This window comes from Aristolochia californica, unplaced genomic scaffold (genome assembly GCF_029961685.1).
Source record: "Aristolochia californica isolate CCGP_79_NKW_82.1479 unplaced genomic scaffold, dmAriCali1.0.hap1 SCAF_13, whole genome shotgun sequence".
Taxonomy (NCBI): domain Eukaryota; kingdom Viridiplantae; phylum Streptophyta; class Magnoliopsida; order Piperales; family Aristolochiaceae; genus Aristolochia; species Aristolochia californica.
Genome location: NW_027181804.1, coordinates 12,098,629 through 12,125,484, shown reverse-complemented (window position 1 = coordinate 12,125,484; position 26,856 = coordinate 12,098,629). Strand labels below are relative to the sequence as shown.

Below are 26,856 nucleotides of genomic sequence, written 5' to 3'. Positions count from 1 at the left end.
TGACCGAACAGATGGGAAGGAATGCAGCCATTGTAAGGGATATGGCCACAAGAGACACATGCTTTCACTTGAAAGAATGCTCTATATGTGGTAGATTGGACCACTCTCGCGAAAGATGTTATAAAGCTAATGATAATGGGGCTAACCAAGCCTTAGTGAGTAATACAAAGGTAGAGCAGTCTACCACAATAACTCTAAAGCATACTTTTACTGATGAAGACAATGAACTATTCTAGAAAATGAAGACCATGATGGTGTCCTCCCCAAGTACTTCTTCACCTACCACTGCCACAACCGCTTCAGGTATGTTTTCTGCCTCCTCTTCATCCAAGATAATTGACTCAGGAGCCTCCGAGCATCTTATAGGTAACAAACATCTTCTATACTTAGTTTCTCCATGTCCTTCACATAAATTTGTTACCATTGTTGATGGTTCACAAACTCAAGTTCAAGGGAAAGGATCCACTTCTGTTACACCGTCACTTCCGCTCACTGATATCCTTTTAGTTCTTACTTTCCCTTTGAATCTTTTATCGGTTAGTCAGCTCACCAAACATTTTAATTGCTCTATCAATTTCTCACCCACTTCATGTGTGTTTCAGGATTTTACAACGAAGCGGGTGATTGGTGGAGGCCATGAACAAGGGGGACTCTACTACTTGGATGTGCCATAAATAAATACTGCATCCACTTGTGACACTGAAACCAGGTTATGTCACAACCGGTTGGGACATCCGTCCACCCAATCTCTTCATAATTTTTTTCCTAAAGCGCGGTAAGATCTTCATTGTGAAGCATGTCAAATGAGTAAACATAAGAGGTCTACATATTCACCTTATCTAGAAATTAAAAGTGTCCCTCCTTTTTTGTTAATTCATACTAATGTATGGGGACCCTTGAGTGTCTCCAACATTTCTCATGTGAAATATTTTATTACATTCATTGATGACTTCACTCATACCACTTGGTTATTTTTGTTTAAAGAGCGTTCTAAAATACCATTGATATTTAAATCTTTTCATGCAATGGTACTCACTCAGTTTGGGCAGAAAATTAAAGTCCTTTGGTCGGATAATGCCAAAAAAATACACATCCAAAGATCTTGACTCGTTTTTTCAAGAAAATGGCATTATTCATCAAACATCATGTGCTTACACCCCTAATCAAAATGGTGTAGCCGAATGGAAGAACCGTCATATTCTTGAGGTAGCTCACGGTTTACTATATGCCATGAAAGTTCCATATTTTTATTGGCCTCATGCAGTTCTTACCGCATGTTTTCTTATAAACCGGTTACCCTTTTCTAATCTTGGTAAAAAATCTTCGTACTCTTTATTATTACCTCATGATGATCCTTTTTCACTGCCTTTGAGAGTCTTCGACTATCAATATTTTGTCCATATTTCCACCCCAAAACATAGTAAACTTGATCCCAAATCTTTGAAGTGTATCTTCTTAGGATACTCTCGCACACAAAAGGGTTATGTTTGCTATTATAATCCCTCTCTTCAGTGTTTTCTTGTGTCTCGAGATGTCACATTTTTTGAAGACTCTCCATATTATTCTGATAATGTTCCTCCAGGTCTATCTTCCATACCAGGTTCTCCTCGATCGATTGTGCCCCGTGCTGTAGAAACTACTCAGCCCCCAGAAGCACCGGTTGACACCACACCTGTTGAGTTGTCGAATCCTACCGAGGTAACTCTATCTTCTCCAATTATTTTTGGCCTAGAAGATGATACTTGTCCTATTGCTGTTAGGAAAGAGCCCAGATCATGCACCATGCCTTCTACTTCTCATCCCATAACAAACTTTGTATCTCATCATCGTCTATCCTGTGTTTATTGTCAATTTCTATCGGCTATTTCCTCCGTACATGTACCACAATCCTATTAGGAGGCTCTCAAACATCCAGGGTGGAAGGCGGCTATGGATGAAGAAATGCAGGCTCTTTATGAAAATCAGACATGGGCTCTAGTCTCCCTTCCTTCAGATAAGAAACCCGTCGGTGGCAAATGGGTATTTACTATGAAACACAATATGGATGGGTCTGTGGCTCGGTTGAAAGCTCGCCTTGTTGCTAAAGGCAATACACAATGTTATGGCATTGATTATGAAGAAACCTTCTCTCCAGTGGCTAAATTAAACTCAGTATGTTTGTTATTATCTCTGGCAGCTAACTCTTCCTGGCAGGTCTATCAACTTGATGTAAAAAACGCTTTTCTGAATGGGGATATAAAGGAGGACATTTATATGCAGGAACCACCTGGGTATGTGGTTGAGGGGGAGTCCGTATGTCAACTACAAATATCTATTTATGTTTTCAAACAGTCGCCTCGTGCATGGTTTGAAATATTTAGCTAAGCACTCATACGGGCCGGATTTCACAGATGCTCTAGAGATTACTCTATCTTTATTAAAGACACACTAAAGGGCGAGGTAATTCTAGCCGTATATGTTGATGACATTATTATAATTGGTAGTGATCCCAAGGGCATCCAAAAGACAAAAGAAATGATATGTACTGAATTCAAGACAAAGGATCTCGGACTGCTCAAATAGTTTTTGGGTATTGAAGTACTACAATCCAGACATGGAATTATATTATCTGAATGGAAGTATGTCCTTGACCTACTGAAGGAGCCCGAAATGCTAGGATGTAGACCAGTAGAAACTTTTATGGACTCAAATACAAAATTATGTGCAGGTACTGGAGAAGAAGTAGATGTTAGAAAATATCAAAGATTGGTGGGAAAATTTATTTATCTCTACATAACGAGGCCAAATATATCATATGCAGTAAGTGTGGTAAGTCAATATATGCACAAACCACAACTTAGTCATTGGCAAGCACTAGAATGCATATTACGATATCTGAAAGGAGCACCTGGAAGAGGGCTCCTCTATAAAAGTCACGGACACTTCATTGAAGGATTCTGAGATGCTGACTGGGCCAGATCCCCGGATGACAGAAAATCTACTTTGGGATATTGTACGACGGTTGGAGGAAACTTGGTTACATGGAGGAGCAAGAAACAAAATGTAGTTGCAAGGTCTAGTGTAGAAGCAGAGTACAAAGCCATGTCACACATAGTCAATGAACTCCTATGGATCGGATCTCTCCTAACTGAACCGGGTTTTTACAAAGAAGCTCATATGAATCTATATTGCGATAATTAGGCTGCAATTCACATCAAATCAAATCCAGTCTTCCATGAGAGAACAAAGCATATAGAAATAGATTGCCACTTCATACGAGAAAAAAATCACTACCGACATCTTATCTCTCCAGTATGTATCTTCAGAGAACCAAGTTGCAGACATTCTCACCAAACCAGTCACTCACAAAATTTTGTCCAACATTTGCAGCAAGTTGGGCATCTATGATGTCTTCTCACCCCAAACTTGAGGGGGAGTGTTACAATGTGGGACCCACCATGGCTCCACAAGATGGTGGGACCCACCATGAGCTTGAGAGGTGTTAACAAGAGTCCTCATACAAAAGTGGCTCTAGCTAAGAGACAAGGAACAACTGCTGGAATTAAATAGAAGATTTGAAGATCAAGTGGGACCCAAAAAGATACCATGAGCTGGTATTTCTATCTATATGAGCTGGAAGATCATGTGGGACCCACAAGATAAGACCAAGAGCTAACTCTCTAGCTTGATTCACGTCCTTAAAGAAGGTGTTTGTAGTTGAGTTAAATTAGTCTCTTAAATAGATAATGTAATCTTATCATGATAGGCTTAGCTTGGAGTGTTCTAGTTGGAATGTAATTAGGAGTGTTGAATTTAGGATCACTTTTCTATAATTCCGAGCAAGAGAAAGAAGAAAGAAAAAGAAGAAAAGGGAAGAAGAGCTCTCAGGTAGAGAGAACAAAAAAATAAAAGAGCAAAGAGAGGTTGCGCTAGCAAAGGGAGAGAGAGAGAGAGAGTAACTCAAGATTGAGAAGTGTAACTTGATTAATTCCGAATTACAACACCTCTATTTATAGTAGAGGAGGAAGTAGAGTCCTTATACAATTTGCCTTTCAATCCTAATTACATTCCAACTCTAACTCTTTAAGATAAGTCTATTCAAACCAAACTACTAGAAGACTAACATGAGTTGAACTAGGACTCTTTCTTCATTCACGTGAATATAAGGGAGAAGCCAGCTCGTAGCCTTATCCTTGTGGGTCCCTCATGATCTCCCAACTCATCTTGATAAGATTGACAGCTCGTGAGATATTTGTGGGTCCCACTTGATCTTCAAGTCTTCTGATTCAATTCAGCTTGTGCTTCTTGATTCCTTAACTCGTGCTTGCTTGGGTGAGGACTCTTCTTGGTGTCCCACGTCCTCATGGTGGGTCCCACCAGCTCGAGCACCATGGTGGGTCCCACATTGTAACACTCCCCCTCAAGCTGGGGGTGAGAAGATATCATAAATGCCCAGCTTGCTGCATATGGTAGACATAATCTTGTGAGTGACATGTTTGGTGAGAATGTCTGCAACTTGATTTTGTGATGATATATGCTTCAGAGATAAGAAACCAGCTTGGAACTTTTCTCGTATAAAATAGCAATCCACTTCAATATGCTTTGTCCTTTCATGGAAGACTGGATTGAAGATAATGTGTATTGCTGCTTCATTATCCAAATATAAATCTATTGGAGCTTCTTTGTTGAATCCAAATTCAGTGAAAAGAGATCTTATCCATATGCGTTCACTGACAGTGTGTGCCATGGCTCTGTATTCTACTTCTGCACTCGACCGCGCTACTATATTTTGCTTTTTTCTTTTAAATGTAACCAAATTCCCTCCAACCATCATACAAAATCCTGAAGTAGATTTTTTGTTATCCAGGGATCCTGCCCAGTCTGCATATGAGAAACCCTCAATGTTGAAGTGACCATGGTTTTTATAGAGAAGCCCCTTTCCAGGAGCTCCTTTTAGATATCGTACTATTCTTTCAAGTGCTTGCCAATGATTAAGTTGTGGCTTGAGCATGTATTGACTTACCACACTTACTGCGTATGAAATATCCGGCCTTGTTACACACAGGTAAACAAGCCGTCCTACTAGTCTTTGATATTTTCCAATATCTACATCTTCTCCAGTACCTCCACATAATTTTGTATTTGCATCCATAGGAGTGTCTACTTGTTTGCATCCCATGTTTGGATTGTAATACTTCAGTACCCAAAAAATATTTGAGTAATCCAAGATCCTTCGTCTTGAACTCAGCACATATTTTCTCCTTTGTTTTCTGAATGCCCTCAGAATCGCTTCCAGTTAAAATAATAACATCAAGATATACAACTAGAATCACCTTACCTCTCGCTGTATTTTCAATAAATACTGAGTGATCTGCAGAACGTCTGTGAAAATCGGCCCGTCTGATGGCTGGATTAAATTTCTCAAACCATGCCCGAGGGGATTGCTTTAGACCATATAGAGATTTTTTAAGGCAACATACGAACTCCCCCTCAACCACATACCCAGGTGGTTGTTGCATGTAAATTTATTCTTTAATATCTCCATTAAGGGGGGTTAGTCAACTTGACGCAGGAGATGAACTTCAGTCGCATTACTCAATTCATCTTCTGACGTTGTTAGGGGGGGTTAGTGCCCCAAATGGATTCTTGAAGATCAAGTTCATGTCAGTCATGTACATGAAAATCATCTTCGCATTTGGTGTTAGTATTGACGACTTCATGTGCACTGGAAAACAGTTTCCAGTGTTAGTGCCCCAACATGAGAAAAACATAAAAAACAAGAGAATTTCTAAACCTTTACAGTGCACTTAATTACAACATAATCCTTAAACCCCAAATTAGGTTAAACAACCATTATTACTACACGAATAAGTTATTTAATGTATAATTAAATATACTAATATATTTATTAATTGAATTAGATATTTTATTGTACATTAATATGGTAATTACATGAGCCAATGAAATACCTACATGATTAATTAAAAATAATAAATAAATAACATTATAAATAACAAAAACGAAAGTAATACTTTGAGTTATTAATTTATTAATAACATATGATATACTTTAACCTAAAAATGAATGATTTAAGAGAAAAAATTGATCTAATCATAACTTTAACACACTATATATTTGTACATAATATATTTTATGTATTATTAATTATTAATATATTATCACAAAATTTAAAACTATTGGTTTAATTAACTATAGCAATGGGATAATTATGCCAAAAATAATTTATCAAATATTTATTTTAACAATATTTTAATTATGACTATTAAATCACTATTTTAGTATAGTAATTGTAAAATAAATATATTAAATAAATAAAAATAATTATTTTATAAATAAAAATTATAAATTAATAATTTTTATGAAGATAGTTTAATTTTTCCTAACTTTGAAAAAATTAAACCATCGTCGTCTTCCTCAGCTGCGAGCCAGAGGGCAACGACGATGGCGACGGGGACAGGCTAGTAGGCAACGGCGACGGCCAGTGACGGCGGCGGGCAACGACGATGGCAACGGGGACGGGCTAGTAGGCAACGGCAACGGAACGAGAGAGGGCTACGGCAACACCGAGAGAGGGCTGCGGGAACGAGAGAGGGTTATGGAACGAGAGAGGGCTGCGGCAACATCGAGAGAGGGCTGTGGGAATGAAATGACAGAGAGGGTGTGCGGCAGAGACAGCCCCGAGAGGCAGCCCCGCTCGTCGAGAGAAAGCCCGCTCGAGAGTCATGTAGATGATTCTCAAAATCGGGCGGAAAGCACTTTCCGCCCGTTACTCTTGAGACATGAACTCTTGAGTCATGTATCTTCATGTACATGACATGAATTTCGGCGCTCCCTAACGACATCAGGACATGAACTGCGTAATGGGCATGAAGATCATGTCCTGAGTCATGTGCACTAACCCCCCCTTAGTGGAACACTAGCGTTCAAGTCATGTAGTTGACTAAGATGAATCCAAAAATCATCTCCACGGTTTAATTTCGGGAATCTGGTTTCCGCAGTATATTGCAAATCATCCAAATGAAGTTGGCGCGGCGCTTCGAAGCCTCATCGATTTTTTTTTGGTCTCTCTCCTGCACCCTCCCTCTCTCGGTCTCCTCCTCTCGTCTCTTCTGCCTCCGAAATTTTTTTCCTCTATCTCTGCCTCCATCTCCCTTCTCCCTTCTCCCTCTCAACCTTTCTTTTCCTTCTCCCTCTCACCTCGGCCTCCCTCTCTTCTCCAAATCAGTCTTTCCTGGCATCTCCATCGCAGCCCTCTGGCGTCTCTGTCGCAGCCCTCTGGCCTCCCTCCCTACTCCCTTTCGGTCTGTCTCGGCCTACCTTCTGGCCTCCTGACACCTCCATCGCAGCCCTCATAGCGCCCCCTTTCCCTGTCTGTTGCACCTTTGTGGCATACTAAATCTTGCATGGATTCGAACTTGACTCAACTCAATTTTTTTTTAAAACATCGAGCTGCTGTTGTGTTTATTCTTCTCCGTCCTGCTTTGAGATTGTTTCAAAACATTCACATCATCACTTGTTTTGCAAGTTTGAGATGCTCCTAGGGGACTGATTCTGATGGGAAGATGTTCTTTGTCCGCTGCATTCTCCCCTTCTAGTATCCATTTAAGAGCGTCCTCCCACATCTCATCAATCTTATTCAAATTTTGCATCAATTCAAAAGCAATAAAAAAGGGAAGCAAATCCATCTCCAGATAATCATTCAAGATTTAAGCCATTTTCCATATTTAACAACCAAATTGATTCAATTTTATGCCAATTGTGACGATTTGGTTCCTGCACTCCACTTGATGAACTGCCACGACCAAATGTCTTTGCTTGGACAACAGTGCTAGCCTACTATTGTAGAAATGGGGAGTTCGATAATTGCCTCCAAATGTATTAGGACATCCGAGCACAAGGTATGGCACCTGATGGATATGTCTTTCCCCCGATTCTTATGGACTGTGCAAAATTGTCATCCTTGAAGGATGGAAATCGAGTTTTTGGAGATGTGATCAAGTTTGGGACAACACCCATCTTGTAGGTTTCAAATGCTTTGATCGATATGTATTCAAAATGTCATGATATTGAAAGTGCTAAATAGGTTTTTGATGGAATGTTTGCAAGGGATCTTCTGTCATGGAATTCCATGATATCTGGTTATGTGCACAATGGGCTGATTGATTCAGCGAAGGAGCTACTAAGAGTGATGCGATTAGAAGGTTTTGAAGCTGATTTAATCACTTGGAACACAATTTTGGATGCATGTAGTCAAATTGAGCTCATTGAAGAGCTCTGCCAAGTGTGGATCTGTTGGACTTGCTTATTCTGTGTTTTCAAACATGAAAGAAAGGGACACTTTCACTTGGAATACCATAAAAGAAGGATGTGGTGTGAATGGCCATGGTGGGGGCAGCCCTAAGGCTTCTTCAAGAAATGAGACAATCAGGTGCTGAACCAAATACCGTGACTTTCACCTGTCTGCTTTCTTCTTGTAGCCATGCAGGTCTCGTGGATGACGGGCTCAAACTCTTCAATAGTTTAAATGTTGACTTTGGGATTATCCCCTCTATGGACCATTTTGCTTGTGTTGTGGATCTCCTAGCTGGTAATGGCCGAATTGAAGATGCATTTCATTTTATAAATAAAATGCCAATGGAGCCCAATGGAAGCATTTGGGGGATCTTTACTTGCTTCCTGTCATTTTCCCAAAATTTGGATGTTGCAGAGGTAGCTGCAAAGAATTTGTTTAGGTTAGAACTTGAAAACACTAGAAATTATGTAACATTGTCAAATATATATATATATATATATGTGATTGTTGCAAGCAAGATGATGCTTTGAGAGTGAGGAAGATGATGGAGTAATCGTACTTGGTCTATTTTGCTGCTTCACTCTAATTACTGTACTCAAATTCTGTTTATGGTCATGCATGCGTTCTGGAAATCATTAAATAATATAATATCTAATTTAATATGGTAATTGATGGCTTTTCCTAACTGTAATCATTAAATAATATAATATCTAATTTAATTATTAATATATTAATATATTTTAATTACACATTAAATTACTTATTCGTGTTGTAATCATGTTTTTTTCCTAATTTTGGGTTTAAGTATTATGTTTTAATTCACTATACTATTATAAGTTACTCATTCTTTTGTTTTTTATATTTTTCTCATTTTGGGGCATTAACACTGGAAACTGTTTTCCAGTGCAAATGAACTCGTCCACACTAACACCAAGTTTGAAGATGAAGTTCATGTAGATGAATGAAATAAATTTGAAGCAGGAGATGAAGATGAACTTCAAATTTCAAGTTTATTGATTAACTCCCCTTAAGAAATGCATTTTTTACATCCAGTTTATATTTTGGCCATGATGAATTGGCTGCTAGATATAATAATATACGTATCTAGTTCATTTTTGCCACTAGAGAGAAGGTTTCTTCATAATCAATTCAATAGCACTGAGTATAACATTTGGCAACCAGTCGAGCCTTCAGTCGTGCAATGGGCCCATCCGGATTATGTTTGATAGTATAAACCCACTTGCAACCAATGGGTTTTTTATCTGTGGAAAGAGGAACCAGTGACAATATATGATTGTCATTAAGTGCCTTTATTTCTTCATCCATTGTTGGCTTCCTCCTTGGATGTTGTAGAGCCTCCTGATATGATTGTGGAACAGATATGGAAGAAATAGAAGAAAGAAAATGAGAACATAAAGGTGAGAGGTGATGATCAGACACAAAATTGGAAATAGGATGAGAAGTAGAAGGTTGAGTGCATGATCGAGGTTCTTTCCATATAGCAATAGTACGAGTATCATATTGAGGACCAAAAATGACTGGTGATGAAGGAATTAAATTTGGTGGATCTTTCAACTCGGCAGGTGTGGTGTCGGCCACTTGCTCTGGGGGTTGAATAATCTCTGTATCACGAGGCACAACTGATCGAGGGGAACTTGGTGCTAAGGACAGACCAAGAGGAGCACTCTCAGAATAATATGAGGAGTCTTCAAAAAATGTTACATCCCTTGACATAAATGAACGTTGAAGAGTAGGACTATAACACACATAACCCTTTTGTATGCGAGAGTATCCCAAAAAAATACACTTGATAGATTTAAGATCAAGTTTGCTATGTTTAGGTAATGAGTTATGAACGAAACATTGACATCCAAAGAATTTCAACGGTAATGAAAATGGATCATCATTCGGTAATAATCTAGAGTAGGGAGATTTATTACCAAGAACAATAGACGGTAGACGATTTATAAGAAAGCAAGCCGTAAGGACGGCATGAGGCCAATAAAAGTATGGAACTTTCATGGCATATTATAAACCTCGAGCTACCTCAAGAATATGATGATTTTTTTCGTCGGCTACACCATTTTGTTGAGGAGTGTAGGCACATGATGTTTGATGGATAATGCCATTTTGTTGACAAAAGGACTCAAGATCTTTGGAAACGTATTCTTTGGCATTATCAGACCGAAGAATTTTTATTTTCTGACTAAATTGTGTGAGTACCATAGCATGAAATGACTTAAAATGTATGGTATCTCATAATGCTCCTTAAAGACAAACAACTAGGTTGTACGAGTGAAATCATTAATAAAAATAATAAAATATTTTGCTTGAGAAATATTAGAGACACTCAAGGGCCCCCAAACATCAGTATTAATTAACGAAAATGGAGTGTCACTTTTGACTTCTGGACGAGGAGAGTATGTACTCCTTTGATGTTTACTCAATTGATAGACCTCACAACTAAATTCTGACCTGACTTTAAGAGATGGAAACATATAATGAAGAGACTGAGCAGAAGGATGTCCGAACTGATTGTGCTATAACCGTGTCTCATTTTCAATAGTAGAAACCATATTGATTTTTGGCACGTCCAAGTAGTAAAGCCCCCCTTGTTCATGGCCACCACCAATCACCTGCTTCGTTATAAGATCCTGAAAGACACATGAAGTGGGTGAGAAGGTAACCGAGCAACTAAAATATTTTGTAAGCTGACTAACAGATAATAGGTTCAAAGGAAAAGTAGGAACAAAAAGAATATCAGTGAGCGAAAGTGATGGGGTGACAGAAGTGGAACCTTTCCCTTGAACTTTGGTTTGATAACCATTAGCTATGGTAACAAACTTGAGTGAAAGACTCGGACAAAGAAAATGTAATAAATTTTTATTACCTGTAAGATGCTCAGAGGCTCCTGAATCAATTATCCAGGATGAAGATGAGGCAAATAACATACCTGAGGTGGTAGTGGCAGCAGTAGTTGCAGAGGAACTAAAAGAAGAACCTAGCATGGTCTTCATTTTCTGAAATAGCTCATACTCTTCATTTTATTCTTTCCTATCACTCATAAAGGCTTGATTAGCCCTTGTCAATTTTGACTTTTCATTGGCTTTATAGCATTTTTCTTTATAATGGCCATATTTTCCACTGTAAGTGCATGCCCTCTAACGGCACTGATCTATAGTGTGGCCAAAATATTTACAATGAGTACATTTGGTATCATCTGTTCTACTAGCACCAATCCTTCCACCTCTTCCTTTGCCCCCTCTGTAACCTCTACCTTGGCCTCGGCCGTGATCAGATGATGATCCTCTATGATTAGAATACATAGCGGATCATATGTCAGTAGTGGAGGAAGAAGTGTCTAGAATATAAAGTAGTGTTGCACACACATCATCATACTTTAGGATAGCAGAAGCACTCAAAAGTTGACTTTTGGCAATCTCAAGCTAAGGTTAAACATTTGCAAGACAAATAGCAGTAATTAATGCTTCCTTCTATTTGTCTTGGATAGAATTATCTGTGGTTGAAGGCTGAGATAACTTCCACTCTTGAAAAAAGCTTCTAAAGTGAGCCAAGTACTCATGAATATTTTCTCCTTGTTTAGTATTCAACATTCTTTGGAGAATATCATAGGGTCTATGTAGTGTATCCGGGCATGACTATAATTTTGTATCTCCCAAATTTGTTTAGCAGTGTCAAGATGAATAACATTATTGGAGACATGTTCTTCCATGCTATTTATTAGCCAACCAATTACCAAAGTATCATTTTTCAGCAATTTCATATAAAAAATATTATCATCATCAACAGGTGGTCCTCGGGTGGTGAGGTGACCAAGTAGGTCTTTTGTTATAAGGAACCTCCGAACCGATGTGGACCAATGTTGGGATCTTCCCGAGCCATGGATCTTGTCACCCTTCTTCCCTCTCTTCCCTCCAGATTGGCTATTGATGCTGGAAGAGAACTCCTATTCTTGGAATGTGTAATGGTGGAATGGATTGAGCCTTGAGGAGGCTCAACCTGGTCCTCTGAGGGAGAATCTGACCTCGATAAAACTAAATGATTAATTGCTTAATCTTCATTCAGCTCTTTGTCCCAATAAATAGGTTTGGGAACGAAATTACAACTCAGGGCCATGGGTCATATAGTTCACGCAAAATTACATTCAAACCAAACCACACCAAATTCAACATACATGTAAAGGTAAATAGCATAATTTAATTCCTACGTCTATTGATAACTCAGGATGCTATGGAGTCAATAACATCACCCTCCTCCTGAAGAAAGAGCTTGTCCGCAAGCTCGAAAGAGGGTTAGAGAGCCCTGAAAGCGGCTAAGGACTCCCATGTAGTGTCAATGGGGTCAGTATCAACCCACTGCACTAGAACCTCCCAATCGCCCTGAATGCGGTGAGCCTACAACACCTGCGGTGGAGTAGAAAGGACCCGACCCTCATGTAGTGGTGACAGAGGTGTGTGTAGGAATGGGGAGTCTCCCTGGAAGGCCTTCAATTGGGAGACATGAAACACATTATGGATTTTGGCTTCTGGTGGAAGCTGAAAGCGGTAGGAAACTGGGCCAATGCAGTCTAGCACTTGAAAGGGCCCATAATATTTCGGGGAGAGTTTGTGATGTTTGGAGGCTGTCAGTGAAAGCTGCAGGTAATGTTGGAGACGTAGCCACACATAATCCCCTGGAGAGAAGAACACGTTCCAGTGCTTCTTATCATAATAGAGTTTCATGGCCCACTCGGCCTCCTGGAGATGAGTGCGTACCTCACTGAGCATGGTGTCCCTTGCTGCTAAAGCATGGTCCAAGGTGGCGACCTTGGATGCACCTGGTTCATACGATAAAAGTCGATGCGGATCTTTGCCATACACTACCTTGAACGGAGTAGTGCCGAGTGCGCTGTGGTATGATGTGTTATAACAGAATTCGGCCCATGCCAGCCACTGAACCCTCCGTTTAGGTGAGTCCCCCACAAAACAACGGAGATACATCTCAAGCATCCTATTGACCACCTCGGTTTGTCCATCAGTCTGCGGATGATAGGCGGAAGAGAATGCCAATTTGGTGGCTTGAGGCTTAAAGAGTTCTTTCCAGAACATACTGGTGAAGATGGCGTCCTGTCACTGGTAATGGACACAGGCACCCCATGTAACCGGACAATATTATCCATGAAGAGCTGAGCCACATGAGCTGGTGTGTAGGGATGTGCAAAAGGGAGGAAATGGCCATACTTGGAGAAGCGGTCAACCACTACAAATATAACGGATTTGCATGAAGAGGTGGGAAGGCTATCAATAAAGTCCATAGAAATATCTGACCATACTTGTGACGATAGCTGAAGAGGTTGGAGCAACCCTACTGGACTTAATGGTTCGGCCTTGTTCCATTGACAAGTCTGGCAAGCTGCCACATACTCTGTTACACTTCTCTTCATACCTTCCAAAATAATTCGCGACTGAGGCGGAAATATGTTTTCTGTCTACCCTCATGTGTACTATCATGGAAAGAGGTTAAGATGCTGGGAATGAGTGGCGAGGTGGGGTGTAGAAAAATCCTGTTTTTGAACAGGAGAAGACGATCCTGGATCGTCCAATGGCTATCCGAGGTCCCCTACTGAATATCATGATATAAGGCAATGACTTCTGGATGCTGATGTGTTTCCTCCCTAATAGAGTCTAACAAAAGACTTCTGGGCTGACTGATAGCATGCACTTGTGGCTTTGGAACATCCCGATGAGACAAGGCATCAACCCCCACATTCAGACTGCCAGGTTTATAGTCAACGGTAAAGTCAAACCCCATCAGTTTACTCAACCAGTGCTGCTGAGGAGAGGTGGTGAGACACTGGTCAAGAAGATACTTCAGGCTTGAGTGATCGGTCCGAATAAGAAATGGATGCCCCCAGAGATAGGACCTCCAATGTTGGATAGCTTTAGCTAAACCGATCAATTTCCTTTCATAAACTGCAAGTTCGTGATGGTGTTGCTAAGCTGTCGGCTGAAATAAGTGATCGGGTGGCCTTGTTGCTGTAACACTGCACCTATACCCCCGCCCAAAGCATAACATTCCACTAAAAACAAATCATCAAAATTCGGTAGCTGCAAAACTGGCACTGAAGATAAGGTTGCCTTCAACTGCTGAAAAGAATGATCCGTTGGCTCAGACCAGTTGAAAGCATTTTTCCTGAGGAGATTGTTGAGCAGCGTTTCAATCTGTCTGTAGTTGCGGATAAATTTTCTATAATAACCAGTGAGGCCCAAAAATCCCCTTAACGCTGTGATGGATATGGGAGGAGGCCAGTCTGTGACGACTTGAATCTTGCTTTGGTCAACCTTTACCCCAATTGCGGAAATAACATGGCCCAAGTATGCCACTTCGGGTGTGCCCATAGAACATTTGGACTTGTTTAAAACCAAATGATGTGGACATAAGAGAGTAAATACTGGTGAAGGTGCTCATCCCAATGTTTGCCATACACTAATATATCATAAAAAAAGACTAGAACATATTTTCGTAAGATAGAGCTAAATACCTCATTCATGAGGGCCTGGAAAGTGGATGGCGGATTGGAGAGACCAAGGGCATCAATAGGAACTCAAAATGCCCATGGTACGTGCGGAACATGGTCTTCTCCATATCTGAAGGATGAAATCTAATCTAATGATAACCTGACTTCAAGTCCAACTTTTTAAATATAGTGGCACCATGTAACTCATCTAACAGCTCGTACACCACAGGAATGGGAAATTTGTCTTTAATTGTGTTAGCATTGAGCTTCCTGTAGTCCACACAAAATCTCCAAGACTTGTCATGTTTTTTGACCAGTAACACCAGGGATGAGAAAGGAGACCTGCTAGGCTGAATAATTCCCTGAGCGAGCATATTTTGGCATTGTCTCTCAATTTCATCCTTCTGTAAGTGGGGGTAATGGTAAGGCCGAACCACCACAGGTTATGTCCCCAATTTCAATCTGATGCGGTGATCACAGTGGTGAATAGGCAAAAGAGAAGTAGGTTCCTGAAATAAATCTTCAAAGTCTGTAAGTAATTGAGATAACCTACAGTGCTAGGTGCTCTAGACCTGAACTGCCTAAAGTGTGCAGGGCACAGTAGCATGTGTGCCATGCAAGGTGATCTGACACTGGCCCTCTGTGAGGTCATGGTCAGGGCCTGAAAATCCCACAAGATAAGCCTCAACATCTGGAGCCATTCAACTCCGAGTACCAAATCAAATTTTGCCAGTGGAATCACCAAGAAATCAGCAATAAAGGAGTGACCCTCAAAACAAAAGGGGGTGGCTGTAGAGATACCCACACTAGAGATTTTGGCCCCATTGGCCACTGCGACTGAGAGGCCTATTTTCTGCTTTGATTACCAACCCAAGTTGTTCTGCCACTGGCTGACTTATAAAGTTTTGCGTGTCACCAGAGTCAACTAAGGCTAGTAACTATAGATGGTGCAACTTGGCCCAAACTTCCATTGTGTTGGAACTGTGCATGCCAGTCATGGCATGGAGTGAAATAGCTGAGGCATCTTGTTCTGTCTCAATACTGTCTTCATCTGGGAGTATTTCCTCAGTATCCACACAAAGAAGCACACTGAATAATCTGTTGCATATGTGACCCTGGAGATATTGTTCATCACAATTAAAACAAAGACCCTTTGCCCTCCTCTGTTCCATCTTTTGTCTATTCAATTTTTTTAAGTATGGTACTGGCGGCGTGGAGGAAGAACTCTCTGCACGTGGAGCTGCATTGTGTCCAGTACGTGGAGGCCCTGAATAGGGTGAGGGAGCAGTGGTAGTCGCCCAGCTTGGCCAAATTGGTCTTCGGACTAGGGATTCCTTCAGAACTCGCTGTTTTGTATCAATGGTCCTGGCCAAGTTCATAGAGTGGTCCAAATCTCTAGGTTCGTGTAATTCAACCTCCAGACACAGGGCCTCTATCAAGCCAGCAGTAAAGAGGTTAACATACTGGGAGGGCCTGACATGGTACTAGCTCTGGCCAAGCGTTCCTGGAAGGTCTTTTGGTACACTTCAATTGTGCCTGTTTGTTTCAAATTCACCAATTCGCCCAAAGGATTGCTACTGGCTGGAGGACCAAACCTCATCATGCAAGATTGTTTAAATACATCCCAATTGGGAACCAAATGTTCATTTTTAAATTGGTGGAACCATAGAAGCGCTTCATTGAGCATATGGAATGCAGCCAACTAGACCCGGTCATCCGCCGGTGTTTTTTTATGGAAAAAGAACTAGTCACATCAGTGTAACCAGATCAAGGGGTCCTTAGACCCATCAAATGTAGGGAAGTCCAATTTCACATACCTGGGAACTGAATTAGGGGCAGTAGCATGAGGTCCCAATGGGGTATGTGGGTGGCGCAGCTGTGGTGGGTGGTGCTCTACCGATGGTGTGTAGCTTCCCGGTGGCGGCACTCGAAGCCCACTATCTTCCTGTCGCCGGAGGAGGAGCTGGATTGAAGCATCCATGGCTGCCATGGCCGAACGCAGGTCTGCAGTGGTCTGACAAACCTCATCAATGGATTGATATTGAGCCTCTGTCCTCTGAAGATTTTCCTCAATCAGTTGATGCAAATCCTCTGGGGAAGAGAAATCCCCAAGGGTGGACCTGTCTGATACCAAGATGTTGGGATCTTCTCGGGCCATGGATCTTGTCACCCTTCTTCCCTCTCTTCCCTCCAGATTGGCTATTGACGCTGGAAGAGAACTCCTATTCTTCGAATGTGTAATGGTGGAATGGATTTAGCCTTGAGGAGGCTCGACTTGGACCTGTGAGGGAGAATCCGACTTGTCTAAAACTAAATGATTCAATGCTTAATCTTCATTCAGCTCTTTGTCCCAATAAATAGGTTTGGGGACGAAATTACAACTCAGACCCATGGGTCACATGGTTCACGCAAAATTACATTCAAACCAAACCAAATCAAATTCAACATACATGAAAAGGGAAATAGCATAATTTAATTCCTACGTCTGTTGATAACTCGGGATGCTATGGAGTCCATAACAACCAACTCATAAAATATGATACTCCACGTAAGGGTATGGTGGTGATTCTCACTATATCACCTTTGATATTCATATTTTTGTCAGACATGATAGGCCCTTCTTCAAAAAAAATTCTAATAATAACACCAAGTAGTACTTCTTCAATCAACTCGATGTATGGGAAAATTTAGCATCAATGCTAAATTATTATTCTTATTTTTTCCAATACCACATATAAGACACTCAATAACAATCTTGTATACCAGGGAACTCTTATCCCACGAAAAAAATTCCAATAATCTGATTATGGACTGGTCTTGGTAAACAGAATTTCCAAACTGATAAAACTATTTTGATAGCTCCTTCTAGATAGAGAGGCATGCATATCCATAACATAATAAGACGAAAGAATTCACATATTCATCCTTGAATCATCATCTAAATTCAAAAACCAGTAGAATAAATAAAAAACTTGAACACTTATCTCTCGGCTTGTGTTCTTCCTTCATAAAAGAGCCTTCTTTGAGTGGTGTTGATCATCACTTCTCTAGAGCATTCCTTTGACGAGGGATCCTAAATATAATGCTCTGATACCATTTTGAATTTAGGATCACTTTTCCATAATTCCGAGTGTTGGAAGATACGATCAAACCCAAATGACCAAAGAAGGCCCACATATGTAAGATTATTATAAGATGGGCACACGACCAAGGAAGGCCCACAAGATGGGCCCAAGCCCATAAGAAGTAGGACCCACAATGATTACCATGAGCTGGCATCATTATCACATCAATTGGAAGATCAAGAAGGACTCATAAAAGTATCTTGATCTTAGGGTCACGACCAAGAAGAGTTTTAGATTGAGTTATGTTTGTCTTTTATCTATATTGAGTTATTTAATTATGTTAGGACTTATCTTTAAGTGTTAGATTTTGGGTGTAATTGGGACAAGGGTAGTTTTATTGTAATTGGACTCGACTACCTTCCTCTATTTTAAATAGAGGTTCATGTACTCTGATTACAACAAGTTATTGATGTCAATGAAGTATTTCACTTTTCCATAAATTCAACATGGTATCAGAGCAGGTTCTATGGGTTGTCTTGGTCAACTCACGGAGGTAATGTGATCCTTTTATCTAAACCCTAAACCCTCGGTCTAGGTTCGTAGTTATTTTTTTCAGTCTTGACACTTGTAGTTTTCTTTTTGATTTTTACCTCTATACGTAGTTTTTCATATTGAAATTTATATATTGACGGAAAGATATTTGAGTCTAATTTCCAAAGAAGAATGATTTGTTCCATTCGAAGTTATCTACAGAGAGATATCAATATTTGAACGAGCAAAGGTCAGATTGCGAAAAGGTTCGAGCAGTAGCAACAATCTTTAGATTCAAAGGTATTTTTTGCTATCAAGTACTAGATGTTATATGGAGAAATATATGTAAGTCTATTCTTTTACCTATTCAACCAATTTTTTATCTGAGTTATGTACAAAGAGAAATCGATATTTGAAGCAGCAAAGGTCAGATTATAGAAGAGGTTTGAGCTACAGTAGAAAGCCTCAAATTCTGAGGTATTTTATACTATCAAGAAAGAGACTTTATATGGAGAATTATATATCAAAAAAAAATATATGTAAGTATATTTTCTTACCTATTCAAGCAATCCTCGGTATGATATTTTTATAAGGAGATATTGAACTTTGAAGAGTCAATGGTCATTCTGGAAAAATAGGAGAAACGGTATTTAGTTTGGTCAGATGACAGAGACCAAAATATATAAGATTATTTATCTTCTGAAAATTATATTTTATGAAGTGAAGTTATAGTTCAGTCAGATAAAAGGTATTTAAGTCTACTTTCAGAAGGAAAAAATTTCATGTCAACCTGATCTATATTGATAGATATATTGGAATTGGAAGAAACAAGGTCATGCTGGTATTCTGTTACATTGAAAATCCGAATTTAAGTCGATTGTTTTGTGTCACTGTTTGAGTTGATATATCAGGAAAATATCTCACCTCTCCCTGGTTTGAGGGCTTATTTATAAATCTCTATCATTTGGGTTTATTGCTACATCTATGATATTTGGTTCACGCTGGGATCATTGCCATTACCTCCCAAACTTGAGGGGGAGAAGTAGAAGAAGAACAAGAAAGAGGTATTTTATTCCTTATGGGGGGGTTAGTCCACAATGAAGTGGAATGAATTCCCCCCGTATTACCTAGTTCATCCCATTTATGGTGTTAGTCCAGAATGAATTGACTTGAAGTGAGATAACACCGTTTCATCTCCTCAGGCAAAAACGACGGAATTCTGTTTCCGCCCTTTTTTTCAATTCATCGAATTACCACGAGCGACGGCGTCGCTTCTTCCCCCCCCCCCCCCCCGAAACTAAAAAATTACCCTCATTTCCTTTCTCCTCTCCTCTCGCGCAGCCTTCGTCTCTGGACGAAAATTTTTGCCCGACTTCGTCTCTGCTCGCTCTGCTCCTCTCGCTCGGCTCTCGTCTGCTCGTTCTGCTCCTCTCGCTCGGCGCTCGTCTTCGTTCTCTGCTCCCTCTCTCTTGTTATCTCTCGTTTTCGCCCCATCTCCCTCTCTCGTCTCTTTCTCTCTCGGCCTTTCTCTTCCCTCTCCCTCTCTCGTCTCCTTCTCTCTTTTCCCTCTCGGCCTCCATCTCTTTTCACTCTTGGCCTCCCTCTTCCTTCTCGTTCTTGCTCTTCTCTTTTCTCCTCCCCCGATTTCCTTTGATTTAACCTATTCCGGTTTCGAATTCCTTCGATTTCCTTCATTCTTCTTCGATTTTCGACGGTTAGGCGTCGATTTCTTCCATTGGGCTTACATTTCCCCATTCGGCGGTGATTTCCCCCAAATTTCAGAAGGTAATCTGAAACCCTAATTTTTTTTCAACTAATTTAGTTTTGTGTTTGAGTTAATTTAAATTTTTGTGCGTAATTTATCTTCATTGTGGCCAAATTAATTCCAATAATATCACATTCATTGAAGCTGAGATACAAAACGTTCATTAATAAATAATACAGATTTGCTCACTTGTTTCCTGTGCATGAGAGTTGATAGCTCAACTGACTGTTTAAGAACTTGACAACCCATCAAGTATGCTGTCAGTTCATGGCATATTTTTGGGACCATGCCCTTGCAGTTTACTCATAACGGGTTCTTTAGATGCAGTGAGTTCCCCTCCCTACTTTTTCTCCTTGACTAACTCATTTCCATACAGTTTTCAAGAGAGTAAATTCTCTTGCAACTTTTACTTTGCACTAACAATGCTCCTATTAGAGGGTGACACCCAGTTGGCCATACGTTGGGTAAGACCATGAACCCAAAACGAACCATCCAATATTAAGTGGTTCTACCCATTCGCTTGGTAAAATCATGAAACCAAAGCAAAGCATCTGCATTTAGCTGTTCCACATTTCCCAATGAAAGTCTTGCCAATTTTCTTGCTAGTTATGAGATCTCCCACCAGCAACTTGCTGCTAGATGCCATTCCTCTACAGTTTGATTCACTGTTGCAGTTTCTGATGTGCTTTCTTTTATTCTCTTTGTTGTTCTCTTTTGTTAGGAAAAGCCTAGTAACTAGAATATCAGAAGGTAATCTGAAACCCTAATTTTTTTTTCAACTAATTTAGTTTTGTGTTTGAGTTAATTTAATTTTTTGTGCGTAATTTGTGTTGATTGTGGCCAAATTAATTCCAACCCTGAAGATTAATTTTGAAATGTGTTAGAATGTTGTTGAATTTGTTTGAAGTGCTATGGAATGTTTATGTCATGTGGTGAGGAGATTTTGGAGTTATAAATATCCACCACATGGTCCAATTCAAACAAGGCTGAGTCGCCTACACGGGCATCCATTAGCCAACGAAACCCGACCCCCATCAATGACGATGTACAGTTCGTAGTGACTGCGAAGTCATATGGGGCTCTACCAGGGGTGTTCGGTGAATTTGGACTTCATGAGTTTGTTTTTGCATTGTTCTAGTCATTTGCAATGAAATTAGTTAGATTACTTTTGAAATGTGTTAGAATGTTGTTGAATATGTTTGAAGTGCTATGGAATGTTTATGTCATGTGGTGAGGAGATTTTGGAGTTATAAATATCCACCACATGGTCCAATTCAAACAAGGCTGAGTCGCCTACACGGGCGTCCATTAGCCAACGAAACCCGACCCCCATCAATGACGATGTACGGTTCGTAGTGACTGCGAAATCATATGGGGCTCTACCAGGGGTGTTCGGTGAATTTGGACTTCATGAGTTTGTTTTTGCATTGTTCTAGTCATTTGCAATGAAATTAGTTAGATTACTTTTGAAATGTGTTAGAATGTTGTTGAATATGTTTGAAGTGCTATGGAATGTTTATGTCATGTGGTGAGGAGATTTTGGAGTTATAAATATCCACCACATGGTCCAATTCAAACAAGGCTGAGTCGCCTACACGGGCGTCCATTAGCCAACGAAACCCGACCCCCATCAATGACGATGTACGGTTCGTAGTGACTGCGAAGTCATATGGGGCTCTACCAGGGGTGTTCGGTGAATTTGGACTTCATGAGTTTGTTTTTGCATTGTTCTAGTCATTTGCAATGAAATTAGTTAGATTACTTTTGAAATGTGTTAGAATGTTGTTGAATATGTTTGAAGTGCTATGGAATGTTTATGTCATGTGGTGAGGAGATTTTGGAGTTATAAATATCCACCACATGGTCCAATTCAAACAAGGCTGAGTCGCCTACACGGGCGTCCATTAGCCAACGAAACCCGACCCCCATCAATGACGATGTACGGTTCGTAGTGACTGCGAAATCATATGGGGCTCTACCAGGGGTGTTCGGTGAATTTGGACTTCATGAGTTTGTTTTTGCATTGTTCTAGTCATTTGCAATGAAATTAGTTAGATTACTTTTGAAATGTGTTAGAATGTGGTTGAATATGTTAGAAGTGCTATGGAATGTTTATGTCATGTGGTGAGGAGATTTTGGAGTTATAAATATCCACCACATGGTATTTTGTTATTTGTTGGTTGTGTTTCTATGTGTCCCTAGTTACTACGACGAGTAATGGTTGTCTGATAAAAAAAATTTCTACGACGACCATCTCGGATTTAGATTATAAATGGCTGGAAGAAGACAACAAACTCCTCGATCATATGACATTTGGACCTTCGATGATGACAACAAAATGCTCGATCTGTTGGTTGAGCAAGTCAATATGGGGAATAGGACGCCTAATGGGGTCTGGAAGCATGAAGTATATTTGGACTGTGTCAATAGGTTCAATGAAGACACAGCTAATAAAAAAACTGTTGAGCAGCTCAAGAATCGAACAAGATCATGGAAGAAAACTTACCAAACAGTAACAAGTTGTCTCAACACTAGTGGGTTCGGTTGGGATGCAACCACACATCGAGTTACTACATGTCATTCTGTATGGCAAGACTATATCAAGGTCAGTAAATTATGATTGACTGTAAAACATTTTGTATGTTTTCCGCATTACTAGAACTCTATGCCAAGTCGTCTAAATGATGTTTTATCCTTGTAGGAGCATAAATAAGCTGAAAAGTACAGACAACAAGGCTGCCCTCTTTATGACAAATTGGCTTTGGTAGTGGGAAACTCAATAGCCATGGGGAGAACAAGTCAAACTGACGAAGACATGTGTAATGATGTCCAACATCAGGAAGAAAATGAGCATGTGGATATGCTCGAGGATGTTGATTTAGGTAGAGAATCTCCTTCGCCATTCTTTACAGAAAATGAGTCGGCACCTGATCAGTCTCCAAGTACTAACCCGTCAAGTTCAAGTCGTCGTAGAAAGAGACCACAAATGGCCATTGATGATAGTATTATGTTCGCTGATACAATGACAAGAATTGTCACCCTACTGCAATCTCTACAAGCTAAAAATGATAAAGCCACCGGAGAAAATTGGTATGAAGCACTCACAGAAATCCCGGACCTATCAGTAGAGATGAAGTTTCGTGCTCCTATATTGTTAGATACACCAATGAAGAAGGACATGTTTATGAAGCTGCCAGTGGAAGAGCGAATTAATTGGCTTAAATATTGTGCTGGGGAAATGGAGTCAATACTTTGAAGTACATTATGTATTTTGGGACGATTGTTTTGAAGTTTAATTATGTTTTTTTAATTATGACTTTGTAAGACGTATCATTGATAGATTATGAATTTTATTATGGTTAAGATTTGGGTTTTCATGATTGTCGTGTTCTTATTGTGTGGATGAATGTTGTGGGTGTGTGATTGGAGATGATTTTATATAGGTGTGATTAAAAATAGGTTATGATTGAAGAACATGGTATGTTTTTGTGTTGATGATATTATGAAGAAACAGGAATTATTGTTGAAGTCGTTATTATGGTTGTGGTGATTGTATTTGCAGGTTTCCATGGAAGACGAAAATAGGAATACAATGATGATTTTATTGACATGTCTTATGTACATGATGGGAATATACTATATGAACCATAGGTCTAGACGTACATTACGTCCTCGTGGGATAGGTGGTCCGATTTATTTACAAAAGGCATTAGCGAAATCACCTGTTAAATTTCGAAAAGTTTACAGGATGAATCAAATTGTGTTTAAAAAAATGGCAGAGATACTTTATAGCAAAGGATTTTTATCACCTACAAAGACCATCTCAGTGGAAGAACAACTTGCATATTTTCTCTTAACTGTTGGTCAAGGACAAGCGTATAGTGTCACAGCAGAGATGTTTGATAGATCAAACTGGACTATAAGTAGGTATTTCAATAAGGTGTTGAATGCTATTATCAAACTTTGGCCTGATTACATCAAACGGCCTTTAGAACGGACTCACTCGAAGATTTTAAACAATCCAATGTTTAATCCGTATTTTAAGGTAACATCACTTGACATATAATGAACAATTTTAGATTAATATTTAGAGTTACTTGTATTAATTGAAATGATATAATTAGGATTGTATTGGGCTATTGATGGAACCCATATCAAAGCAAACATCCAACTTGAAGAACAACAAAGGTTCTGGAACAGAAAAGGTTATCTCTCACAAAATGTGATGGCAGCATGTACATTTGATATGCAATTCACTTATGTACTTGTTGGATGGGAGAGATCAGTAGCTGATTCCCGTGTATTGAAGGACGCATTGACTCGCCGAAATAGAATTTGTGTACCTGAAGGTAAATAATATATTGTTATGTAGTATTTTTTTTTATTTTTTTTCAATTATCTTATGTGAAAAATATTTTGTATTGTAGGTAAATATTATCTAGTCGATGCTGGTTATGCAAATATGTCAGGATTTTTGGCTCCATATCGAGTAACTCGTTATCATCTACAAGAATTTGGAGACAACCTTCCTAGAAATGATAAAGAGCTATTCAACCGAAGGCACTCATCTTTGAGAAATACTATTGAACGAACTTTTGGTGCTTTAAAAGCTCGATTCCAAATGTTGAAAGTTGCTCCTCCCTTTTCTTATAAGATCCAGATGAAAATTTTAATAGCTTGTTGCATATTACATAATTATATACGTAAAGAGGATTACAATGATATGTTTGAATTGGAAGATGATGATTCTGATGATGAGGTAGGTGGAGGAGGTGATGAGGTTCGATTAGCTGGTGAAAATTTGGATGGAGATAGCGATGATAGCGATGATAGCGATGATCTTGGGGATGAAGGCAACCTATCAACAACAATGCGGAGGCGTCGTGCATTAGAATCCACTAGAGCTGCACAATTTCGAGATGCCATAGCAACTAGCATGTGGAGTGATTATTAGTGGTTGTACTTTATTGCATTTGAACATGTATGTTGTTGTTCGTATCTACTAAACTAGTCAGTTGATGATGTTAAACGCACAAACTCTAATTATATTGGTTGTTGTCATTTTATACCTTTTTGTTTTAATTTTATTTATTAAGTATTTTTATACTATATAGTATGTTATTACAAAATAATTTATTTATTAATTATATTCATTTATGTTATTTTTAACTGTTTTATGTAATTTAAATAATTTATTCTACTCACACGTAATTAGTTTAATAATTAATAATAAAATTTAATCATTAATTGGTTTAATTATGCAATTGCTATAATTAATTAAACAATTTGGTTTATTTATTATATTCCCTTATGTTATTTTTAAATTTTTATTAATTTTAAATAATTTATTCTAATCCCACGTACTTAGTATAATAATTTATAATAAAATGTAATCATTAATTGGTTTAATTATGCAATTGCTATAATTAATTAAATAATTAGGTTTATTTATTATATTCCCTTATGTTATATTTAAATTTTTATTAATTTTAAATAATTTATTCTAGTCACACATAATTAGTATAATAATTTATAATAAATTTTAATCATTAATTGGTTTAATTATGCAATTTCTATAATTAATTAAACACCTAGTTTATTTATTATATTCCCTTATGTTATTTTTAAATTTTTATTAATTTTAAATAATTTATTCTAATCCCACGTAATTAGTATGTTAATTTATATTGAATTGTAATCATTAATTGGTTAATTATCCAATTTCTAAAATTAATTAAACCATTATTTTTATTTATTATATTCCCTTATGCTATTTTGTAATTTTTAATAATTTTATATAATATATTCTAGTCACGTAATTAGTATATTAATTTATAATGAATTATAATCGTTAATTGGTTAATTATCCAATTGCTATAATTAATTAAACCATTAGGTTTATTTATTATATTTTCTTATGTTATTTTTAATTTTTTTATTAATTTTATATAATTTATTATAGTCACACGTAATTATTGTTTTAATTTATAACAAACTATAATCATTTATCTAGAAAAGGACACTGAAATATGTTTTCCAAGCACTAACACTGGAATCTGTTTTCCAGCCACTTCAACTGGCCTGGACTCTCACCCAAACATGACTTGAAGTGGAAACAATTCATCTCACTTCAATTCAATTTTCCACTTCATTTCCACTTCATTGTGGACTAACCCCCCCTATGTTGTGGATAAGTTTATGTGACCAAAATATTCAAGAAAGGGGGTGCACAAAAGATGAAGCTTGTGCATCAAAGAACAAATTTTTATATCGGATTATTTCATGGGTTCTTTGACAAAGTTTACTATTAGGTTCGTTTTATATGTGTTGGAAGATAGTTGTGTTATATTCAGCTGCAGCTATTATGTCTCTTTGGGGACATTATTATTGAATAAGAGGTGGCCTCATGTCATCATTTATTTTACCCCGTCAAAAAGATCAAAATTGTTTGTGGTTGAAAGTCCACGATAGAGGAACTTCATCCCTGTCAAAAAGATGAAAATTATTTGTGGTTGGAAGTCCATGAAGGAGGAACTTCATCCCTGTCAAAAAGATGAAAATTATTTGTGCCCCCCCCCCCCCCCCCCTGTAATGGCTTTTTTATGTCTCCTACCACTAAAGGGTCGTTGTCTTGTGGAGGGACACGGTGGTGGACACTTCAGAGCAATGCCGAGAGACACACTAC

The 26,856-nt window shown here is 38.8% G+C and overlaps 2 protein-coding genes and 2 pseudogenes across 2 annotated transcripts; 3 read left to right on the top strand and 1 right to left on the bottom strand.

The window, feature by feature from the left end:
• Positions 1-239: 239 nt before the first annotated feature.
• Positions 240-8,242, top strand: LOC137947658 (pentatricopeptide repeat-containing protein At2g20540-like; annotated as a pseudogene).
• On the top strand, positions 8,241-8,846 carry LOC137947657 (pentatricopeptide repeat-containing protein At5g43790-like; annotated as a pseudogene).
• A 5,401-nt stretch (positions 8,847-14,247) lies between these two features.
• LOC137947656 (uncharacterized mitochondrial protein AtMg00860-like) lies at positions 14,248-14,691 on the bottom strand. The gene has a single exon (XM_068793446.1). It carries the CDS (start codon positions 14,689-14,691, stop codon positions 14,248-14,250), a length of 444 nt encoding a protein of 147 aa, XP_068649547.1.
• An 8,265-nt stretch (positions 14,692-22,956) lies between these two features.
• LOC137947655 (uncharacterized protein At2g29880-like) lies at positions 22,957-23,427 on the top strand. Its single transcript, XM_068793445.1, has one exon. It carries the CDS (start codon positions 22,957-22,959, stop codon positions 23,425-23,427), a length of 471 nt encoding a protein of 156 aa, XP_068649546.1.
• Positions 23,428-26,856: the final 3,429 nt, after the last annotated feature.